At 45.5% G+C, this 21,260-nt stretch overlaps 1 protein-coding gene across 1 annotated transcript; it reads right to left on the bottom strand.

The window, feature by feature from the left end:
* Positions 1–523: 523 nt before the first annotated feature.
* Positions 524–2,736, bottom strand: LOC311247665 (beta-1,4-galactosyltransferase 1-like). Its single transcript, XM_084337916.1, has one exon. It carries the CDS (start codon positions 2,642–2,644, stop codon positions 1,637–1,639), a length of 1,008 nt encoding a protein of 335 aa, XP_084194042.1. The 5' UTR covers positions 2,645–2,736; the 3' UTR covers positions 524–1,636.
* Positions 2,737–21,260: the final 18,524 nt, after the last annotated feature.

Raw genomic sequence — 21,260 nt, 5'->3', positions numbered from 1 at the left:
CAAAACGGTTCTTAATCCTCTGTTTGTTTTGTATCTGTCCCCTGTATTGGTTTTAAATATTGGAACCAAGGACTTACGACAAAAAGGGATTTCTCTTAGGGCCATTTGAGTCCTTTTCGGGCCGATTTTGGGATTCACCAACCGTCCCAATAAAACATATATAATTAATATTATATTATTATAATATATTGTCTATATTCATGTCTTGCCCGAAAAGGTCTCAAATGGCCCTAAGAGAAAGCCCTTTTTGTCGTAAGTCCGTTGGTGATGAGACCCATGGGCCTAGTCTAATTTATAAATGACTTCCAAACATATTACTCATCATTAAAATGCATTGATCCAAATAATGTGATGAGCTTTTTATTGTGTTGATCGCCCCTTATAGGTTTATTTTATTTAATTTATTGGGCAATCATACAAAATAAATGACACATCAAACATCAAAATACATGATAAAAAGCAGAGAGAGCACAGGAGATGAATACATGGATAAGTTGTGGAAAAAAAGTCAGCACACCGTCTGCAGTGTTCCCGAGTTTAATATAATTTAACACAACGTTTCGGCCTGTGGCCTTTTTCAAGTGATTTGATTTGATTTGATTAGGGATCCCCATTAGCTGGTGCGATAGCAACCAGCTAGTCTTCCTGGGGTCCACACACAAAAAAACATACAAAAACAATCACTATTGCAAAAACAAAATTATTAAAAGTCAGTACACACAATGCATAATGAAACTACTGTAACAATTAAGATAGCTAAAATTACATTAGTGTAAAACAAAAACAAAAGATTACTTTACAGTGTTAAAAAATATTTAAAAACATTTTAAAATTATTTTAAAAAGTGAATCTACTGTAAATGCAGCAGAGGTTCCGAGGCAGGCCATTCCAAAGAGTTAATGCTCTAAAAATAAAAGATCTCCCCAAAGCGCTGGTTCTAGGACCTTGGCAATTCAAGCTGCCCACTACTGGAACCTCTAGTGTAATGCTCATGCACAGTATTACTAAAAACAATCTGATTATGTATAAAAACAGGAGTTTTACTGCTCATGACCAACTTGAACAGCACAAGTATATTAAAAGACAATCTATTTTCAACGTTAAGCCAAGAGAGGCGGGCATGCATACGGCTCACATTAGACCTTAGTGAGCAGCCCAGTACCAACCGTGCTGTCCTGTTCTGGACCACCTGGAGCTTCATGAGGTCACCACTGTGTCAAGTGTCACCAACATGTGAAAAGGGGTGGGGTATATATACATTAATAGGTAAAACTACTAGAATACATGGATAACCCATTAATCTGGTAAAGGCCTGCTTATTTCCAATGGGGTCCACAGAAAAGGTTACAGTCAGGAACAGAGACAATATTACTGGAATTGATTCACTGAAGTGAAAGGTCCACGGAAACAAAGTGAAGTCATCATTCCGATTATCGCGTGTCATTGAATGGAGCGTATATCCAGAGCACTTCTCTTTCTCCAGTTCTTTCTAAACACACGTCAATGTAATGAGCCACTGTTGCCAAAGTCACTGTGTCCTAAAATGTTACTGCCATCAGCTACACAGGAGCCTCGCCTCCCTTAATTTTTGTTGTTTTTAAACGTGCTATATAAATAAAGTTGGATTGGATTCAATTCAAGGAGCACCGACATCAACAGTAATGATAGTAAAGAGCTTATCTTTCTCAATCTTAAACACAGTGTAGTGGAGCGAGTTGAATCCATCTGTGTCCATGTAGACTTTAGTTGTTTTTACCATGTCGAACCTTTTCGGATTAGGCTCATTGTGCAGGTCTCCATTGTGTCTGATCATCCTGTATCTACCAACCTTGGAGTCAGGCCGAGACACGGTCAGATTGTGAAGGTAAATGCGATTGTACACATCATCGTCCTCTCCTCCCCAGCCCCAGAACCGATTGGGAAAGCCATTGATCTTCAAGTACTGCTCTCTAGATAGTGCACTCACTCCCCCAAAGATTTTCTTGTAGGGTAACCGGAAGCCAAGTGTATCGACAGCCACTGACAGGTGCCGCGGCTGACTGAGACACCTGTAAGTGTTGTGGTCGTCCATGGGAACCAGGTCCACATCACTGAAGATGAAGCAGTCGTAATTGTACTCCTTCAGGGCCTCAGTATAGCCCACATTCATCAGCTTGGCGCGGTTGAACTTGGTTACCCCGACTTGGTTGATAATGTAAATTCCATAGTCCAGCTGCTGCCGCTGGAAGAATGGGTGGAGGTAGTGGAGCCAGTGCTTTAGGTGGTGGTGCCTGTTGCGGAATGGGATGATAACTGCCACTTTCTGTAGGGAGGTGCAGTCTGTTGGTTTGGAGCGACCCCCGTACAAGACTCCAGGGTTCGCCATCCGCACAGAGACTAATGTATGTTCCAAATTGAATACCACTGCAATTGGACCCAACAGATGAGGGGATGTTTCTGGGCAGGGTGGCAAGTCAGCCGAAGGCATTGTACTTTCCTCCTCTTTGGTATAGTTACACATATATTCCATTAGTTGACCCCGTTCACCTGATTTACTGCACATAACACTAGGATTCCTTAAGTATAGCAAATACATGATCAGACAAATTAAATTACATAGTATCATCACACCGAACAGTAGTTTAAAAGATCCTCTCATCTCCATCCTCAATATTGCCAATCCTTGTTCCTGTGTTGCAAAATAATCCGTGTATGTATCCAAGGCTCTGGAAGTTGAGCTACTGCCTGTGCCTTCTACAATGCTGCACCTTAGAATAGATTAGGAGGAGTTGAGCTTCACAGCAATGCTATTCACTTGCAAGCATACTGAACCTGTTGAACAAGACAGACCACAGAATAAGAATGTGGGCAGAGTTTTGGATCTACACCTTCACCAATTGTCTCCGAGATACCTTAGCAGTTGCCTAACGGGGAAAAAAGCTGCAAATGTATGTCGTAAAGTCCTTCACTGTGGTTCTGACGGGTGTTATCAATGGATGCCACACAAATAGATGTTCTCACTTGTAAATGTTTATAATAATAATAATAATAATAATAATAATAATAATAATAATAATAATAATAATAATAATAATAATAATAATAATGCATTTGATTTATATAGCGTTTTTCAAGAACCCAAAGACGCTGTGAATGATGTTTTAATAAAGTGTTCTAATATCAATCTAATATTGCAGAAGAGGGAGCTATGCCTACTAAAGATAATCTGCAAATCTCTGGAGTCGAGACGAGACCTTGTGATAGTTTCAATAAATACATATACTGTACAAAAGAGCATGAATCAGGACATATAAGCCATAGACTGGGACTTCTTGGAAGCCACTTTTGTCACACAATAGGCAAATGTAGCAGCATAATTGTATCATTGTTGTATTTTGTGTGATCACTGATGAATGTAATAGGAGGTCCATCCAAATACTAATTTAATTGTGCACTGGCATTGTTTAGAATGTTATATGTTGTGTTGTGGAATATTTTAAAGGAGCCAATACAGTGAACTGTAGAAATTCAGATAGTAGTTTATTTTCTGTGGCCACAGAAAAGTATCATCAGTTTACAATCAGAGACAAGTGAAACATGAGCGTCTGACCAGAAAAGTGAGAAAGAGCTCTGGTCAGACTTACAATTAAATATACCAGCTGAGAATGACAAATGAAAACAAAGATGGGTTTAGGGGTATTGTCGTGTCTCACACAAGACTGATATGAAGACAACAAGAAAATACCAAGATGTCATTTTCTTGGACATGTCATAATTATAGTCAAGCTGTCCTGGGCCTTGCCCTTGGTCGTTGTTTTAAGAACACAACGACCAAGGGCCTGTTAAGACTGTCACCCTAGTGTCTGAGAAACTGTATACTAGTTAACTATCTTAACTAGTCAAGGCTGTAAAGAGAATATGTATGATTTTTTTTTTTTTTTATATATATCTTTCTTCCCCTCCTTTTTCCCGATTTTTCTCCCATCCCACCCTTCCTGGTTGTTGCGTACTTTCCCCTACTGTTGGTCCGGGAGACCGGAGACTGTCGCATGCTTTCCTCCGACGCATGTGCAGCCTGGGGCAGGCCAACCTGGCCGCGCAGGTTCTCACCGGGGAGAGTGTAGCGTGTGGGAGGCCACACTATCTCTCCTCAGTTCCAACCCTCGCTGAGCAGGCGCCCCGACCGAACTGTAGGGGTCGCTGTCCACAACGCCCAGGACCCACCGTTCAGCTTTCCCACCCCCTGATACAGCCAATTGTATCAGTGTGAGAGGCCAGCCAAGCTGATAGCAACGCCGGGAGCTGGATTCGAACAGGCGAATCCTAGTGTCTCCCGGTGTTGGTGACGAACGTAGTCTCCGTGCGCCACCTGCCCCCCCCAGAATATGTATGATTGATTGAAAACTTTATTAACAGATTGCAGAATGGGTACAATACAGTACGGCTCAATACACACAATTGTTAAGGGGATGCAGACCAGAGAAAGACTTTCGTCTTGTTTACATCAGGGTCCCCCATTTTCAATTCATAATGACATTTATGACATACACAACATACAGGGGTGGCCAACCCGTGGCTCGCGAGCCGCATGTGGCTCTTTGCCCGTCAATGTGTGGCTCTTTAATCCATTGATTAAAAAAATAATAATAAATTTTTTTTATTCATTCCATAAGAACATAGAATAAACATTTATAGACTTTTTATGTGTTATGTTTATATTATGCCACATCAATGTGGAACGCCCTACCCATAGCCGTAAAAAAGGTGAATCCCTACCCACCTTCAAAACCGCTCTCAAAGAGCACCTTCGGGAGGCTGCAATTCGAAACTGCCCCCAGTAAATTTTCCTCCCCCTCGTATGTATATATTTACTGTTAGGATCTCTGTTAACACTTTGAATGCCACTCACGGCTTTTCTCGGGTTTACGCCCCGACCGTTGAATGCCACGGTCACGAGTATTCTCTGGTGTTTTTTTTTATTTTTTATTATTAGCGATCTGAAATCATATTGCATCACACGAGCCTACCGTTGGAGATCCAGGGACCGCCGGCGCTCAGATGTGAAAAAAGCGCCCCCTATCGTCTCCCAGATGGTAAATCACCCTTTTGGAATGGACTCAATGAAAGTGAATGGGAGAACGGATTTCTGACTCCACATTTTACTTCTCACTGATGCAGCCGGGGTCTACCAGAGTTCATTCTGGAGCCTCTGAGCCGCGCGGATCATGTGTTATACTGTACACACGATGGATCAATACATTTATCGATTTTTTTGAATGGCGATCGGAAATTGGAATAAACCAATAAACCAACCCTGTAAATATCCTAACCCAACCCCCTCCAATGTACAGTCATTTACCTAGTATGGTTTTGTCAATAGTTCAATGTACAATTTTGTTTGTTTGTACAGTGTCTCCCCCCCCCCCCCCCTCAATGTACAGTATTACTTGTTTATACAGTGTGCCCCCCGGCCCCCCCCCCCCCAACCACCTCCAATGTAAATTACCCAGTATGGTTGTCAATATCCCAATGTACCCAACCCCCCCCACACAACCTCCTCCAATGTACAGTTTCTACGTCAAATGTATATACTCCCTTTTCTTGACTCCTTCTGTATCACAAACAGTACTGTATTTGCAAATCTGGTATGTCATAAATGTATAGATGTAGCAGTACTGACTATCTGTATGTCATGTATGTCATATATGTCCTGATGAATTGAAAATGGGGGACCCTGATGTAAACAAGACGAAAGTCTTTCTCTGGTCTGCATCCCCTTAACAATTGTGTGTATTGAGCTGTACTGTATTGTACCCATTCTACAATCTGTTAATAAAGTTTTCAATCAATCAATCAAACCATTTGGATACCATCTGACCTCAGGTAAGGAATCTATGTTATCAGTGTTAGGATAATCAGACTAGTTTTCACGGATATATAAGCGTTTATGTGATATGTGATATGGCTGTTTTGACTGTAAAAGCCATGAGGAAATAAGAGCAGCAATTATCAGCGCACGGCACGAGCGTGCATGCGCACACATATACTATCGATCATCTAGCGTTTATTTGAAAACGATTCATAAATAGGCCGACAAATGACAACGTTCTGGAATATTCCAGTAAAAGGCGATTATCATAGGCATGGGTTGTTTTCCCCCGGAGAACGGGTGATTTTCAAAATGCTATGAAATGGAAATGAAGCGATAAATATACAATCTGCCTTGCCAATGTTGACTGGAAAATGAGTCTTTGATAAGCGACCGGCAGATTAGACACATCATTTAAAACATAGATTAGGCGATATTAACGTTAACATTGGCCGTGGATGGTGGCATTCAACGGGGTAAAAAGGAAAACACGGCCGGCACTGAAAGTGTTAACAGTACTGTATATTTGCATATCTTGTATGTCACAAATGTAACAGTACTGTATACCTGTATGTCACGTATGTCAGAAATGCCATGGTTAGATTAGATTAGATGACTAGATTATATTTTATATCTGTATCTGTATGTTGTGTATGTCATAAATGTCATTATGAATTGAAAATGGGGGACCCTGATGTAAACAAGATGAAAGTGGAGGTTTTTCCATGACAACACGTGAAACACAAATTCACTCATAATTCATAATTATTATTAATTTACACATATATATATATATATTTTTTCTTTTTAATTATTATTATTATTATTTTTTTATTCGAAATGTTTTCCTCTGTAAAAAAAATGCCAGTGAATTATTTTATTTTCAAAAATGGCCAAAAGTGACAGCTCTGAGCTATCTGATCAGGCCTGCAGCAGTAATGGCTAGCTGTCAATCACTCTGGTGCAACTTTCCCTGCACGGGCTGACCTTGATGAATATAATAGCCAATCAAAATAGGCTATTAACGTCATCTAAGCCCGGTCCGTGCATCTAAGCTCTTGCCATTCACGAACGGGGATTGAATGATTGACAGCCTTGAACTCCAATCAGAGAATGCCTGGCAATGCCAGTGCGTACCTGTGCAGCTGCAGCTGGACTGGCGTCAGTGTTCTAAGGAAGGAAGCTGCAATATTCAATGGAAGATGAGATCGGTCACTGCTTTGGCTGTTGTGTGGTGAGTGCATTTAAAATATATATATATATTTGACAGTGATTATGAATTCATTGGCCCGCTGTGGCCTTGCGTGTGTAATAATAAGGTAGCCCCCAAGGACCACATGAGTCGCGGCAAGCCTTGCTTGCGTTTCTAATCAAATATTAATATCGCCGTGGGGAGGGGGGGGGGGGGCATAATCCCACGGGACAATGGGATTGACCGATATGTTTACCAATATTCCAATGTATAGTTTTGCTGTACCATTGACTCAGAATGGTCTGTTTTATTGAAATCGTCACAGCAGTATAGTTTGTTTATACTTCAGAAGTCATTGGCCCGCTGTGGCCTTGCGTGTGTAATAATAAGGTAGCCCAAGGACCACATGAGTCGCGGCAAGCCTTGCTTGCGTTTCTAATCAAATATTAATATCGCCGCGGGGAGGGGGGGGGGGGGGGGGGTGCATAATCCCACGGGACAATGGGATTGACCGATATGTTTACCAATATTCCAATGTGCAGTTTTGCTGTACCATTGACTCAGAATGGTCTGTTTTATTGAAATCGTCACAGCAGTATAGTTTGTTTATGATATTTATGATAAGTATGATATTTAAACATGGTCCCCAAAATGAATGGAAGCGAATGAGGAGCCTGACACCTGGGAGGAATGGGGGTGTTGCAGCGTTGGGGATGTTTAAAAAATATAATTTAATATAATAATTTTGTGCTTCACCAATTTGGTCAGCAGCCGCCACTCTGTTGTACTGTACTGTACCCATTCTGCAATCTGTTAATTAAAGTTTTCAATCAATCAATCAATCAAACACAGATTATTCAGAGAGAGGGGGACGGAGGAGATAACAGGAGCACAAGACAGGCAGAATGTACGACCTTCACCTACAGACTAGGCTCACAAGACTCCAGATAGCAACTACTGGGTTTACTTTTTTTTTTTTTTTACTTAAACAAGCCGGCACTACCAAACAACCATATCTCCCCACCGACCTCTCTGGGCCACAGACCTTAACCCTTTCACTGCCACACTACCAAACGGTTAACCCTTTCACTGTGACAATACACAGCAGGTTAACCCTTTCACTGCCACACAACAGCCGGTTAACCCTTTCACTGCCATACGACAGAAGGTTAACCCTTTACTATCACACAACCGACGGCGACCGAGGGTTAACCTTCTGTCGTGTGGCAGTGAAAGGGTTAAGAGACGAGGTCCCATTAACTGACCCAGTCCACTCTGTTGTCCTTGTTATACAAGCACCCCTGTATACTCAAACCTCTGGATCAAGAATGGAGAGAACCAAACTCACCACCCAAATACTCTGTGAGGCCAATTGGGGCAACGCCAATACGACGTTAATCATTATAGGGCGGTGTAATGGACAGCCTGGATAGTTGCTGCGCCTGCGCCCCAACCACAATACATGCCACCAAGCCAGCAACCATATCAGTTCCAGGGGCCGCCTCAGAGACCATACAGGCAGCAAAGGGTGGAGGTAGGAGCCAGGGGTCGTGGTAACAAGGGACACAGTACGAGAGAGGGCCATCACCAAGTGAATGTAACAATAGGGAGGTGTAGTCTGACGTCACTGGTTGTTCCACCCATATAAGGATTTATCATTGGGAAAATGGATTATCGGCTATTGTAACAATTCTGCCGCATGGAAATTGAAAAGGTTTCCATTTTTGCACAAAATGAGTTCCCTTCTATCACTAACATTATTGTTTAAGCATTTTTGGTTGAAATTAAATTTGGCGATTTTTTTGTATGATTAATTGCGAATATTTTCGTACACCATGCAAATGTTAATGCTTTATTTGTTTTAAACGAGACTATTTAGAAATGGGCAATGGGGAAATACATTGCGTTGGACAGAGGGTGGAACACGAAAACCGGCAATGACGTAACCACTACACCTCCCTATTGTGGCCAGCCGATCTTTGCCGGGCCTGCCCTAACATACTGTACCAGACAACCCCCCCTACAACAACAAATTACCTCTGCCCCCAACCCCAAGTTTTGATGCAACAGCTACTACTGTTATGGTTTGTAACTGACCCCAATCGCACAACACAAGACAGGTATGAGAGTAAGCCAAAACAGGGCAAATATTTATTATAGAACAAAAAGCGGCACAGTCCCTTTAAGGGAAAACACAAAAACACTAGAGTCAAGGAATATGGAAAATGCGGCACTGTGCCTTTAAGAGGCGAACAGGCTAAGGGACTAAGGCTAAGGGACAGGGCCAGGGCTAAATGTCAAGGACCAGGACCAGGGGCACTGGAGAGGGGGACAGGGACAGAGGCCCGGAGAGGCGGGCTGGAGACAGGGACAGAGAACAGGGTTAAGGCCTTGGACAGGGCGAGGGCCAGAGCTGCTTACAGGGATGAGGACAGGGTTCCGACGGCGGAGGCCTGGCACGGGAACAGGGGCCCGACGGCGGAGGCCTGGCACGGGAACAGGGGCCCGACGGCGGAGGCCTGGCACGGGGATCCTCCTCCTCCTCTTCGGATGCTGCAGACGGGCAGCGCAGAACAAAGGGGGTCCCAGGGGACCGGGATGGGAACACGCCGTCCTCCCGTGGAATACTAGGGAGCGACGACGAGCCTCACCCCCAGGAACGAGGATCACGAAGAGACGCCTTCCTCCCGTGGAATCGGGAGCGATGACGAGCCGGCTTGACGTCTGGAGTGGGAACACTGGAAAACCTCCCGTAGAGAATTAGAGAGCGAAGACGGTGTCCCACTCCAGGCAAACGGCGACAGGTGGTGATGGCTGGCACGTCGTCTCACGCCGGAGACGCGGCAGGTGATGGTAACGTACAGGATGGTAACGTACAGAACTCCATGAATACAGAGTGTACACAGATACAGATACAGAACGAACACAGAGTCCAGAACACAGAACGACCCGACAAGGACTGGAGGGGAGTCTGCAACCTATGTACTCTCCCGAGGTGATTGCAAACTCCCAACAGGTGCGTGAAGGTAGAGGATTAAGGATGTCCAAGGGTGGGGGCTGGTGAAGAGTAGAGGAGAGTAAATCATCGCAAGGGTGGGGGCTGGTGAAGAGTAGAGGAGAGTAGACAGGGAAAACACAGGAAAAAGGTCCAGGGACAGGCGAATCCTCACAGTACCTCCCCCTCCACGGGAGCCACCGGGCGACCCAAAAAATCAGACAGCGGGGCAGGGGACATGACAAAGCAACAAACAAAAAAAAAATAAACTGGGCCATGCTAGCAGGGGAAGCTACACCTAAAGTGGGGCTAGCAGAGGGACTGGGTAGCTGCCAGAGCATTGCTAGCTACAGGGCCTATGCTAGCTGTACTGCTACATTAGCATAGAGGCTGCGCTAGCTGCCGGAGCTAGGCTAGCAGACAGGGCTGGACTAGCAAAGGAGAACAAGCTAGCTGAAAGGACAGTCCTAGCTGTGGGGAACAGGGTAGCTAAAGAGGCTAACAGGGGAGCTAACAAGGCTAACAGGGGAGCTAACAGGGAAGCTAACAGGGGAGCTAACAGGGGAGCTAACATGAGAACTAAAGGGAACTACAGGGAGCTAGAGTGGGTTAGAGGGAACTAGAGGGAACTAACAGGGGCTAACTCACATACACTGTCTGTGCTGGCTGGGGTCGTCGACTGGTCGGGTCGTACTGTTATGGTTTGTAACCGACCCCAATCGCACAACACAAGACAGGTATGAGAGTAAGCCAAAACAGGGCAAATATTTATTATAGAACAAAAAGCGGCACAGTCCCTTTAAGGGAAAACACAAAAACACTAGAGTCAAGGAATATGGAAAATGCGGCACTGTGCCTTTAAGAGGCGAACAGGCTAAGGGACTAAGGCTAAGGGACAGGGCCAGGGCTAAATGTCAAGGACCAGGACCAGGGGCACTGGAGAGGGGGACAGGGACAGAGGCCCGGAGAGGCGGGCTGGAGACAGGGACAGAGAACAGGGTTAAGGCCTTGGACAGGGCGAGGGCCAGAGCTGCTTACAGGGATGAGGACAGGGTTCCGACGGCGGAGGCCTGGCACGGGAACAGGGGCCCGACGGCGGAGGCCTGGCACGGGAACAGGGGCCCGACGGCGGAGGCCTGGCATGGGGATCCTCCTCCTCCTCTTCGGATGCTGCAGACGGGCAGCGCAGAACAAAGGGGGTCCCAGGGGACCGGGATGGGAACACGCCGTCCTCCCGTGGAATACTAGGGAGCGACGACGAGCCTCACCCCCAGGAACGAGGATCACGAAGAGACGCCTTCCTCCCGTGGAATCGGGAGCGATGACGAGCCGGCTTGACGTCTGGAGTGGGAACACTGGAAAACCTCCCGTAGAGAATTAGAGAGCGAAGACGGTGTCCCACTCCAGGCAAACGGCGACAGGTGGTGATGGCTGGCACGTCGTCTCACGCCGGAGACGCGGCAGGTGATGGTAACGTACAGGATGGTAACGTACAGAACTCCATGAACACAGAGTGTACACAGATACAGATACAGAACGAACACAGAGTCCAGAACACAGAACGACCCGACAAGGACTGGAGGGGAGTCTGCAACCTATGTACTCTCCCGAGGTGATTGCAAACTCCCAACAGGTGCGTGAAGGTAGAGGATCAAGGATGTCCAAGGGTGGGGGCTGGTGAAGAGTAGAGGAGAGTAAATCATCGCAAGGGTGGGGGCTGGTGAAGAGTAGAGGAGAGTAGACAGGGAAAACACAGGAAAAAGGTCCAGGGACAGGCAAATTCTCACAACTACTCATCAAACTAGGAGAGGACAAATATCTAAATTGCCAATACTCCTATAGCCTACGGATGGAGGAAAAATACTCTGCCAGGAAGAATGGATTATGTCCCGAGGCCCAAATACACAGCCAAAAGATCCCATGCACTGCACCTTTAACTACACAACAAACATTGATGAACTTTATGACTCAGGCTGGGAGAGATCTTAACTGTGGACATCTACATGTATATGGGACCGGAGAAAGTGGCTTCACTCTCTCAAACAACCAGGACCAGTGGGATATAGATTAGTTAAGGCGAGACACCCCAGGTGAAGAGGCAAAAATAATATTTGAATAGATATCACAATGAAAGTTTCCCAGTTTGTTATGTACATAACAACTAAGAAACAATTTATTGCAAGTTTTCTGAGATCTTATGTTTATATATGCAAAATAGGTGTTACCTAATTAAATATGCACTCATTTGCATATGACGTTTGGGTCTAAATACCAACATTGGATGATGCCAGATAAAAAGAAAATGTCTTTTTTATCATCCCATAAATCAGGACATGCTGTCTACAGTCATAAAAAGAATCTATTTTCACCAGTTTTCTTGGTCTAAATGTACTATAAATCAGGCTATGAATGATATATCAACAAACGTTCAATGTGTTGGTATTGAAGGCGGTCCTTCTGGTCCTCAAACGGTGTTTTGATCAGGACGGACAATACGACGTCAGCGTCGTATATCGACAGACAGGGAGGAGTACGCTCCCCCCGTCTGCACCGGGCAGCGGTCGGCTGGCTATGGGCGTTCTCCATCTGCGCAGCCTGAGGGCTCTCCACATCCCCGGCAGGGTGAATGTGGGTACAGGTGTGATGGCGCGGGGCGGTCCTCACCCTGACGAGTGGGGATTACGTCCGGACATAGTCAGGCAGGTCTGGGACCGATGCCGTGGCCGCCTGGGATTCTTTCCCCCCATACATCTGTTAAGTCAGTTGTTGGAATAGGTACGGTGAGGAGCGCAGGACCTTGATCCTGATTGCGCCGGACCGGGGCGCAGCTGTGTGGTTCCCGGTCCTGATCCAGCTCTTGGTAGCCCCGCCGTGGCCTGTTCCTTGGTCATCGCGGGGCCTCTCTCAAGCACACGGGTCTCTGTGGCAGTCCCTGTGCTGGGCCAGCCGCTGATGGTTTGGCTGGTGAGAGGGTGAGTCTGGAGAGGATGGACCCTTCTGTGGTCAACACCATCCGTATTGTGCATGCTCCCTCCACTATCGCGGTTTACGCGGGTAGGTGGCGTATTTTCCAAGAGTGGTGTAAGGTGGGGGGCTGGGACCCGGTGTCCTGCCCCCTGGACGCTGTCCTTACCTTCCTTCAGTCTATTTTTGATAGACTGTCGGCTTCGACGGTGAGGGTATATGCTGCGACTATATCCTCTTGTCATGAGGGGTTTGAGGGTGTTACGTTGTTCAGCCACCCTCTTGTGAAGCGTTTCCTGCTTGGCGCTCTGCGCCTTAAGCCGGTGAAACTTTCTCTGTCTCCGAGTTGGGACCTTCAATTGGTCCTCGGTCGGTTGTCCGAGGCCCCGTTTGAGCCTCTTGAGCAGGCACCTTTGGAACAGCTGTCTTTCAAGACTGCGTTCCTGCTGGCCATCACCTCCGCTAAGCGCGTGGGTGAGCTCTGTGCTCTCTCGGTGCGGCCTGAGTGCTTGTCTATTCGTGTCAATAGCGGTGCAACTCTGAGGCCTAATCCAGTCTTCGTGCCAAAATAATATCCGGAGCTCTTTTCGCTCCAGGGATATTGTGGTTCAGGCGTTTCATCCGCCTCCTCACGCTGATGAGTTAGAGGCGAGCCTTCACCTGTCGTGTCCGGTCCGGGCTTTGGGGGTTTACCTCAGCCGGACTCAGGACCTCAGGGCTACCGATCAGCTCTTTGTCTGGTACGGTGGCTCTCGCGCTGGTAAGGCACTGTCAAACCAGCGCCTGTCCCATTGGTTGTGCAAGGGCATTGCCCTTTGCTACACGTTGGCTGGGCTGGCCCCCCCTGGGGGTGTCAGGGCGCACTCCACTCGTGGGGTGGCGGCCTCTGCCGCCCTGTTAGGAGGGGCCTCGGTGGAGGACATCTGTGCTGCGGCCTCATGGTCCTCCCTGGGTCCCTTCGTTAGGTTTTACCTCATGGACATGACTGGGGGTTCTGTCTCCCAGGCGGTTCTGAGGTCTGGAACCTCCCCTGCTTCCCGCCTTTCGGTGGGTTAGCAGGGCTGTGTGGGTGTGTGCCACAAGGTGTTGTGTCACACGTGGTCCCGCCTGTGCTGTGCGTTAGAGGTTTCTAGTTCCCTCTTTTCGCACTTGGTTGGAGTTGACTGCCGTCCCCTCTTCGCTAGGAAGGGGGGGTGATGTGACTCCCCTCCCCCCTGGTGTAGGGCTTGCGGGTCCTCAGGGGGTACATTTGTCGGTCCTCGCGTCTGCTCTGTCCCCATATCTCGATAGGCGAAAGAGCGAGACGCGATTCGCCAGTACGACTATATAACAATAGGTTATGTATATAACCTAGTTATATGAGTACTGGCTGAGCGTCTCGCTCTTTAGCGCGCCCTGAGGTCCCTTGGGGGGGGGTTTCTGATGGAAAACTCTTCCCGAGGAAGGGCGAGTGTGACCACGCCTGGTGACTTATAGGGAGGTCACTGGGGCGGGGCCTGGTCAAGTGCAAGGGTGTTTTGTTTTCGTTCATGTAGTACAGTAGGTACTGGAGATGAGGTATATCTCGATAGGCGAAAGAGCGAGACGCTCAGCCAGTACTCATATAACTAGGTTATATACATAACCTATCGTTCTAGTGCTAATGAAATAGAGTAACATAGGTCTGAACTTGAGTTGTAGAAAAATTTGTTACTCACGTTTTTCTGTAGTAGTTAGTAGTCCAGAAGTCCAGAAGTAGTATTTCCAAAAAGATTGGTATGGCTGAAGAAACACCCTGGGTCCATAACCTGAAGTCTTGTGTAGTACATGTCCAAAAATGTGTTCAGAAATGAGTGATTAGAAGTGGTTTTGGTAAAAGGTGAGAGAGCTCAGAAAATGCTTTTCTCATAGACTACAATGCATCCTGTTTTAGCTTGTGACTTTTCACGCAAGAAATAGGGCTTTAATTCGATATATATATTGTATTAAAAATCGTCCTCAAGAGGGCCCACATGTGAGCTGTTGCATGCTAAGAGGTTCGAGTTTTATTCACACAGGTCAGGAGCGCAGAAGGTCCCGCCGACGAAGGAAACCCAGCTCAAATGAACCCTGGTGATTCTGTGTGGAAAAGAAACACAGAGGAAAAGTGAAATGAACTCAGGTGGGCTAGGTGCAATTTGGCCCCAAAATAGCATAATTACACCCACTAAACAACAAACCTGTCCTACCAAGGCACTATCTATCTATCTATCTATCTATCTATCTATCTATCTATCTATCTATCTATCTATCTATCTATCTATCTATCTATCTATCTATCTATCTATCTATCTATCTATCTATCTATCTATCTATCTATCTATCTATCTATCTATCTATCTATCTATCTATCTATCTATCTATCTATCTATCTATCTATCTATCTATCTATCTATCTATCTATCTATCTATCTATCTATCTATCTATCTATCTATCTATCTATCTATCTATCTATCTATCTATCTATCTATCTATCTATCTATCTATCTATCTATCTATCTATCTATCTATCTATCTGTCTGTCTGTCTGTCTGTCTGTCTGTCTGTCTGTCTGTCTGTCTATCTATCTATCTATCTATCTATCTATCTATCTATCTATCTATCTATCTATCTGTCTGTCTGTCTGTCTGTCTGTCTGTCTGTCTGTCTGTCTGTCTGTCTGTCTGTCTGTCTGTCTGTCTGTCTGTCTGTCTGTCTGTCTGTCTGTCTGTCTGTCTGTCTGTCTGTCTGTCTGTCTGTCTGTCTGTCTGTCTGTCTGTCTGTCTGTCTGTCTGTCTGTCTGTCTGTCTGTCTGTCTGTCTGTCTGTCTGCCTGCCTGCCTGCCTGCCTGTCTGTCTGTCTGTCTGTCTGTCTGTCTGTCTGTCTGTCTGTCTGTCTGTCTGTCTGTCTGTCTGTCTGTCTGTCTGTCTGCCTGCCTGCCTGCCTGCCTGCCTGTCTGTCTGTCTGTCTGTCTGTCTGTCTGTCTGTCTGTCTGTCTGTCTGTCTGTCTGTCTGTCTGTCTGTCTGTCTGTCTGTCTGTCTGTCTGTCTGCCTGTCTGTCTGTCTGTCTGTCTGTCTGTCTGTCTGTCTGTCTGCGTTCTCTCTCTCTGTCGAGGGAGGGCCAGGCACTCCTACGTTTTGCTATATATGACAGACTCACTGGACAGACGGGAGCTTCTTGAGGCAAACTGCTAGACAGCTAACTGGACCCACCAGTCTGTGTGGCATTTCGTCTTAGGGACTCACTGGCTCGAGAATATGTTCTGTTTAATTTTTTCTGCATCAACTGCTCTGTTATTCTTATTACTTTTGTAGAATTAAACTATAAAAAGAAATCCACATCGGAATAGAACAAAATTATTTGTCACGGCGGATCCCCCTCTTTCAAAGAGGATCTGAGCACGGTCAGAATCCCTGACAGTAGTAGAGGGTTCGTCCGGGAACATAGGACTGTGGGACCATTGGGCTGTGGGACCATAGGGCCTCATTTTGAGAGAAATATTAGAAATGTGGGAACATAGGGCTGTGGGACCATTGGGCTGTGGAAACAGGGCCTAATTTTGATTATAATCTTAGAAATGTGAGAACATAGGGCTGTGGGAACATAGGGCCTAACTTTTAGAAGAATCATAGAAACGTGGGAACATAGGGCTGTGGGAACATAGGGCCTAATTTTGAGTGAAAAAGAAATCTTAGAAATGTGGGAACATAGGGCTGTGGGATCATTGGGCTGTGGGAATCTCCATCTCTGCTTATTTTTAAAGCAAACTACAAAAAAATTCTCATATCCAAAAGTAGTAGATAGATAAATAGGTCATACATGTACAGTAGGTATGCATTTGGTTATGTGGGTGGGTAGGTTTGTAGGCAGGTGGGTGGGTTGTTATATATTATTATGTATGCAGTATACAGTATATGCATACTGTGTGTATGTATGTTTGTATTAACACAAATCTTTTGAATGTATTCTGGTATTTTATAATATGCATATTTTTGTATTTTTGTATGTTTGATTTTATAAAACAGGGGAAGTTCTTGATAAGCCTCTAGGCTTCTAACTTCTCCTTCACAATCGTTATAACTTATTATGTATTGTTTTTACTTCTGGTTAACTGTGTTACTGTAATAAACAAACAAACAAACCCCTATTGTTTGGGGCAACCAAAAGCGACTCCTCAACAAGAGGAATGCTCTTGTCATCACCAGTCAAACTGGTAGCTGGAAAGCTGCGATGATTTAAACTAGAGAAGCACCACACCCTTCTCTTGCAACACCACTGTGGGAATTTCACCCAAAGATAAAATATCAAGCTCAAAGGATAACATAGGTTCAGGAACAGAGGTTTGTAAAGGAGGAACAGAGATAAGGTTTCAAATGTTCTGTTTACTTAAAGATATTTCAATCTGCAAGATGGAAAACAAAACTGGTCGGCTCTTAGTTTAGTTTATTTATTTAGCACATTATTTAAAAAAAAAAAAACAGTGCCCTAAACCACAACCTCCAACCACTCCCTGCAGAGCCCAGCCTGAAGCACAAGAAGAATCAACTAGTTACCCTCTATAATGACAGTTGGTTTGGGAGGTGTATGAAAGAAATTAAACTAACACAATAGGTAGGCAAAACAGCAGTTGGCACAAAAGAGATACAATTAGTGAATAGTGATGCAATTAATTGACAATACAAACTGAAATAATGACATACATCAGAACACTTCTCTCTGGGGCAATTACTAACCCTGACTGCAGCCAGCAAACACCAGCCTACCGACAGTCACATCATTAGATCAGCACAAATGGAAAAGTGGAACAGGAATTTATAATAACCAACACATACTTTAACAGCAGTTGGATGCATTCATATAAAAGAAAGTTTAAAGCATATTAGTTAACCTCTTCCACCTCTTCCATCACATCATGAATCATTATCTCTAGACTGTCTGACATAATTATCGTTTTCCCCCCCAAACGTATTCAAGAGTAAACATCCTAACCATGTCACAACAGCAGTCATATATTTTCAGCAATACGTTTGTTTACCAATAGGTTAAAGTGTTATTAGTGAGATTTTAGTTTTTGAAATGTGTTGTATTTATCGTGGAGATCCGCCATTTTGAATTAGCGGCCGTCGTTGAATGATGACGATTGTAGTCATTATGAGAAGAGGACATCCAGAGCTCTCAATTAGCGTTGGAATTTCGAAGAACTACCCAACAGATTCTAGCTGTCTTCAAGCAAATTACTTGCGTATGAATTTTTTTTATTTCTCTTATTTCTCGGGATTATATACCACACAACTGAACGTTATTGACATATAATGGAACAGTTAGTTTGTCTCCCCTATTGTGAACATTTAGCAACCATCCGTGTTGAAATCAGTAAAAAAATGGCGGTGCATTGGAGCTTGGGCTAACCCGCTATACTAACCCGTTTGGCTGGGTTAGGGGGAGGGCAAGTCATGGGTGGGAATCTGGCGTTGTGGACAGCGATGCCTACAGGTCAGGTCTGGGCGCTTGCTCAGCGGAGGCAGGACTTGATGAAGGCAGCATGACCTCCCACGCGTTACACTTCACCAATGAGAGTCCTCGCTGCCAGGTGAAAAAATAGTCACTGGCTGTCGCCGCGCGTGTCGGAGGAAGCGTGCAGATGACTTCAGGGTTCCCTTGTACCGACCACTGATAGGAGAACATGCGCACAACAAACAGGTAGGGGAGGGGGGGAATTGGCACAAAGACTAAAATTGGGACGAGGAGAAAACAGAGAAAAAAAATCTGAGAAAGAGAGGATTAAAAAAGAAAAGAAAAAATGGCGGTGCTATCGCAAGAATAAAAAACGTACTGTACATACAGTAGATTTCATTCTCTGTTCTTCATGCACGCCTGGTGATACTAAATCCAAATTGAACTCTCCCATTTGAAAGAGAAGATTTGGCCCAATCCATATGTAGCAGGGTGGATTATCCCTGCTTCGTGGGAACGGTTGCTGGCAGTCACGAGGTAGCTGGACACAGTAGAACTCTGTCTGACTGCACCCTCGTCTTTGGGCCTGGGGTGTCGACCGGAGGCTGGTAGTGTGAGTGGATGGGGCCCGGGATTTACCAACCTGGTCTGGTACTCTGGTCTTCCTTCCCTGTAGCAGGGCGGTCAGCAGTACTCCCCAACACGCTCCCACTCCCCCCAGTTGCTCCTTAAACCCTCCCACACCTAGTGACTGAATTGTAATTAAATACTCTGAGTTCCCCCCGCAAGCAGTACCCTCCCTCAATGACCCTAGAAACCTTACAATGAAGAGGGAAAGGTGGAATAGGAAAGGGTTAATTATATTAACGTTACCCACACCAAAAGGATTGTCAACCGGCCCATGGATAGACACACACACAAATCTCCCATCCGATTCTTTAATGTTATGTACTGGTCAGTTACAATGATCTACTACTAGTGGCCAATTGGACGGAAGTCCCACTATAGTACCGTTGGTAACTCCATACCTCATAAACACGTATATTATACACCCACCTCTGGGTTAATATCAGGGATAATATACTTCACTGTGTTTGGCTCATCACCCACGTCTGGGTCTTCACCCTGTATAATACCTCAAAAGGCTTTAATTATACGGCCAGAATAATACCTCTCTAGGCTTTATTTATAATACACCAGGTCTGTAACTTCCCCACAGGGAAAGGGTTAATTGGATGGGAAAATATTATTAAACACACATGTTATCACACTCAAAGGAAAGGAAAGAAAACAAACGTGTGGGCCCACTAATACCTTGCAAAAGCCCTATTCTAATGCCGGCATATATTGTTTGGGGTCTGTAGTTAGCAACGTTAACTTCACCCACAGGCCGCACCACACTGTGTAACGTGCAATAGATCCTGGGCACCGAAGCCCTAATGTACTCTACCAAAATGGCGGCCGCGCCGCTCCACCACTGTCCGGGTGGCAAGATGGCGTCGAACGCTCTCGTCGCAGGTGCTAGCAAGCGGGGCTGGACCAGGGGCAGTGGTGGGTTGAGAGCGCGTGCTGTGTGCTGGCGACCTCTGCTGGACGGAACGACTCCCGTGCTGGCTGCTCCCAGCCGGTGCAGAGCTGATGCAGAACGCCGGTGAAGACAGCTGCTGACGGCCGGAGCAGACTGTTTGTAGGTCCACGCACGTATCTGGGCTCGCACTCTATACCGGCACAGTAACTGCTATAACCCGACTACTAAGGACTCAGATATGTTATTAGCCGCACGCTACTTATACCGCACACAGTAACTACTATAACCCGATAATGTTAGTACCTTGTTCTGTACCGTTTGCTCACACACTATCGCTGGTACTTCTAGGATGTCACGTCAACTAGCAAGTACTTCCTATCACCCGTCACTATTCCACGGGGCCCTTCAACGGAACTTCTGCAACAGGGCTCTTCCAGAGCACCGCCTGTTGCGACTGTTCGTGGTCAAGTTCACTGACGAAGAGAACGTCTCTCTCCTTCCGCTCCCATATATCTCCTTCCATCTCTCCCCGACACTCTCTGCCTGCCATCGCCCACTAGCTCCACAGGGAAAAGGACTGCAGAACAGAATCCAGTAATGCCGTTTATAATCCATATTCCAGCGATAGAAGAAGGAGGCGCTTGTGTCATTGTTCGTACGAATATCAATGAAACTAATTAGAATGTCTTGGTGCAGAGAGGGGAGATAAAAAGGCAAGTCAGCAGTTCTGAATAATAAACAATATTTTCAGGCTGCTACACATAGATGTGCGAGTTGGCTATAATAAGGTCATTTATAGGCCTCATATTCTATATTCTATAATAATATTTCAAATTGCATGGGTCCGGATGGCAGAATTCAGTACTGTATCTACAAAACCTTCTGTTTAATCATCTTCCCTTTATTCATTTCCTTAGATTTTTTGTACATGTGATCTCAAGAAGGTACTGAACGAGCACAGTGGCAGTTTTTCATGTCTGGTATTAGCATGGTGTTATTCACTGTCAAAGATGCAAAGAAAAATCATAATTCATATTCTCCTTTGTTTCATCACAATTTAAGCAAGCCTAGACACAATATTTCTGACACTGGGAATACATTCACTAAGGTCCATAGATGTCCCTATAGATCAGTGGTTCTCAACCGGTGGTACTTGGAGAGAAAAAAAATATTATAATTTTTTTTGTCCGCAGTCAGGCCACTGAACTTAGAAGCAGGCCAGGCCAGTGTTTCTAGTTGCGGCGGCACGATAGTTAGATAATCTAAGTGGGGAACAACCA

The sequence above is a fragment of the Notolepis coatsorum genome (assembly GCF_963971535.1).
Source record: "Notolepis coatsorum genome assembly, chromosome: 2".
Classification (NCBI taxonomy): Eukaryota; Metazoa; Chordata; class Actinopteri; order Aulopiformes; family Paralepididae; genus Notolepis; species Notolepis coatsorum.
The sequence above is the reverse complement of the archived record's forward strand: the minus strand, read 5'-3'. Positions and strand labels throughout refer to the sequence as shown.

Bases quoted from the DNA above. Each gene is read 5' to 3' on its own strand.
- LOC311247665 (XM_084337916.1), bottom strand. From the start codon at position 2,644: ATGGAGATGAGAGGATCTTTTAAACTACTGTTCGGTGTGATGATACTA.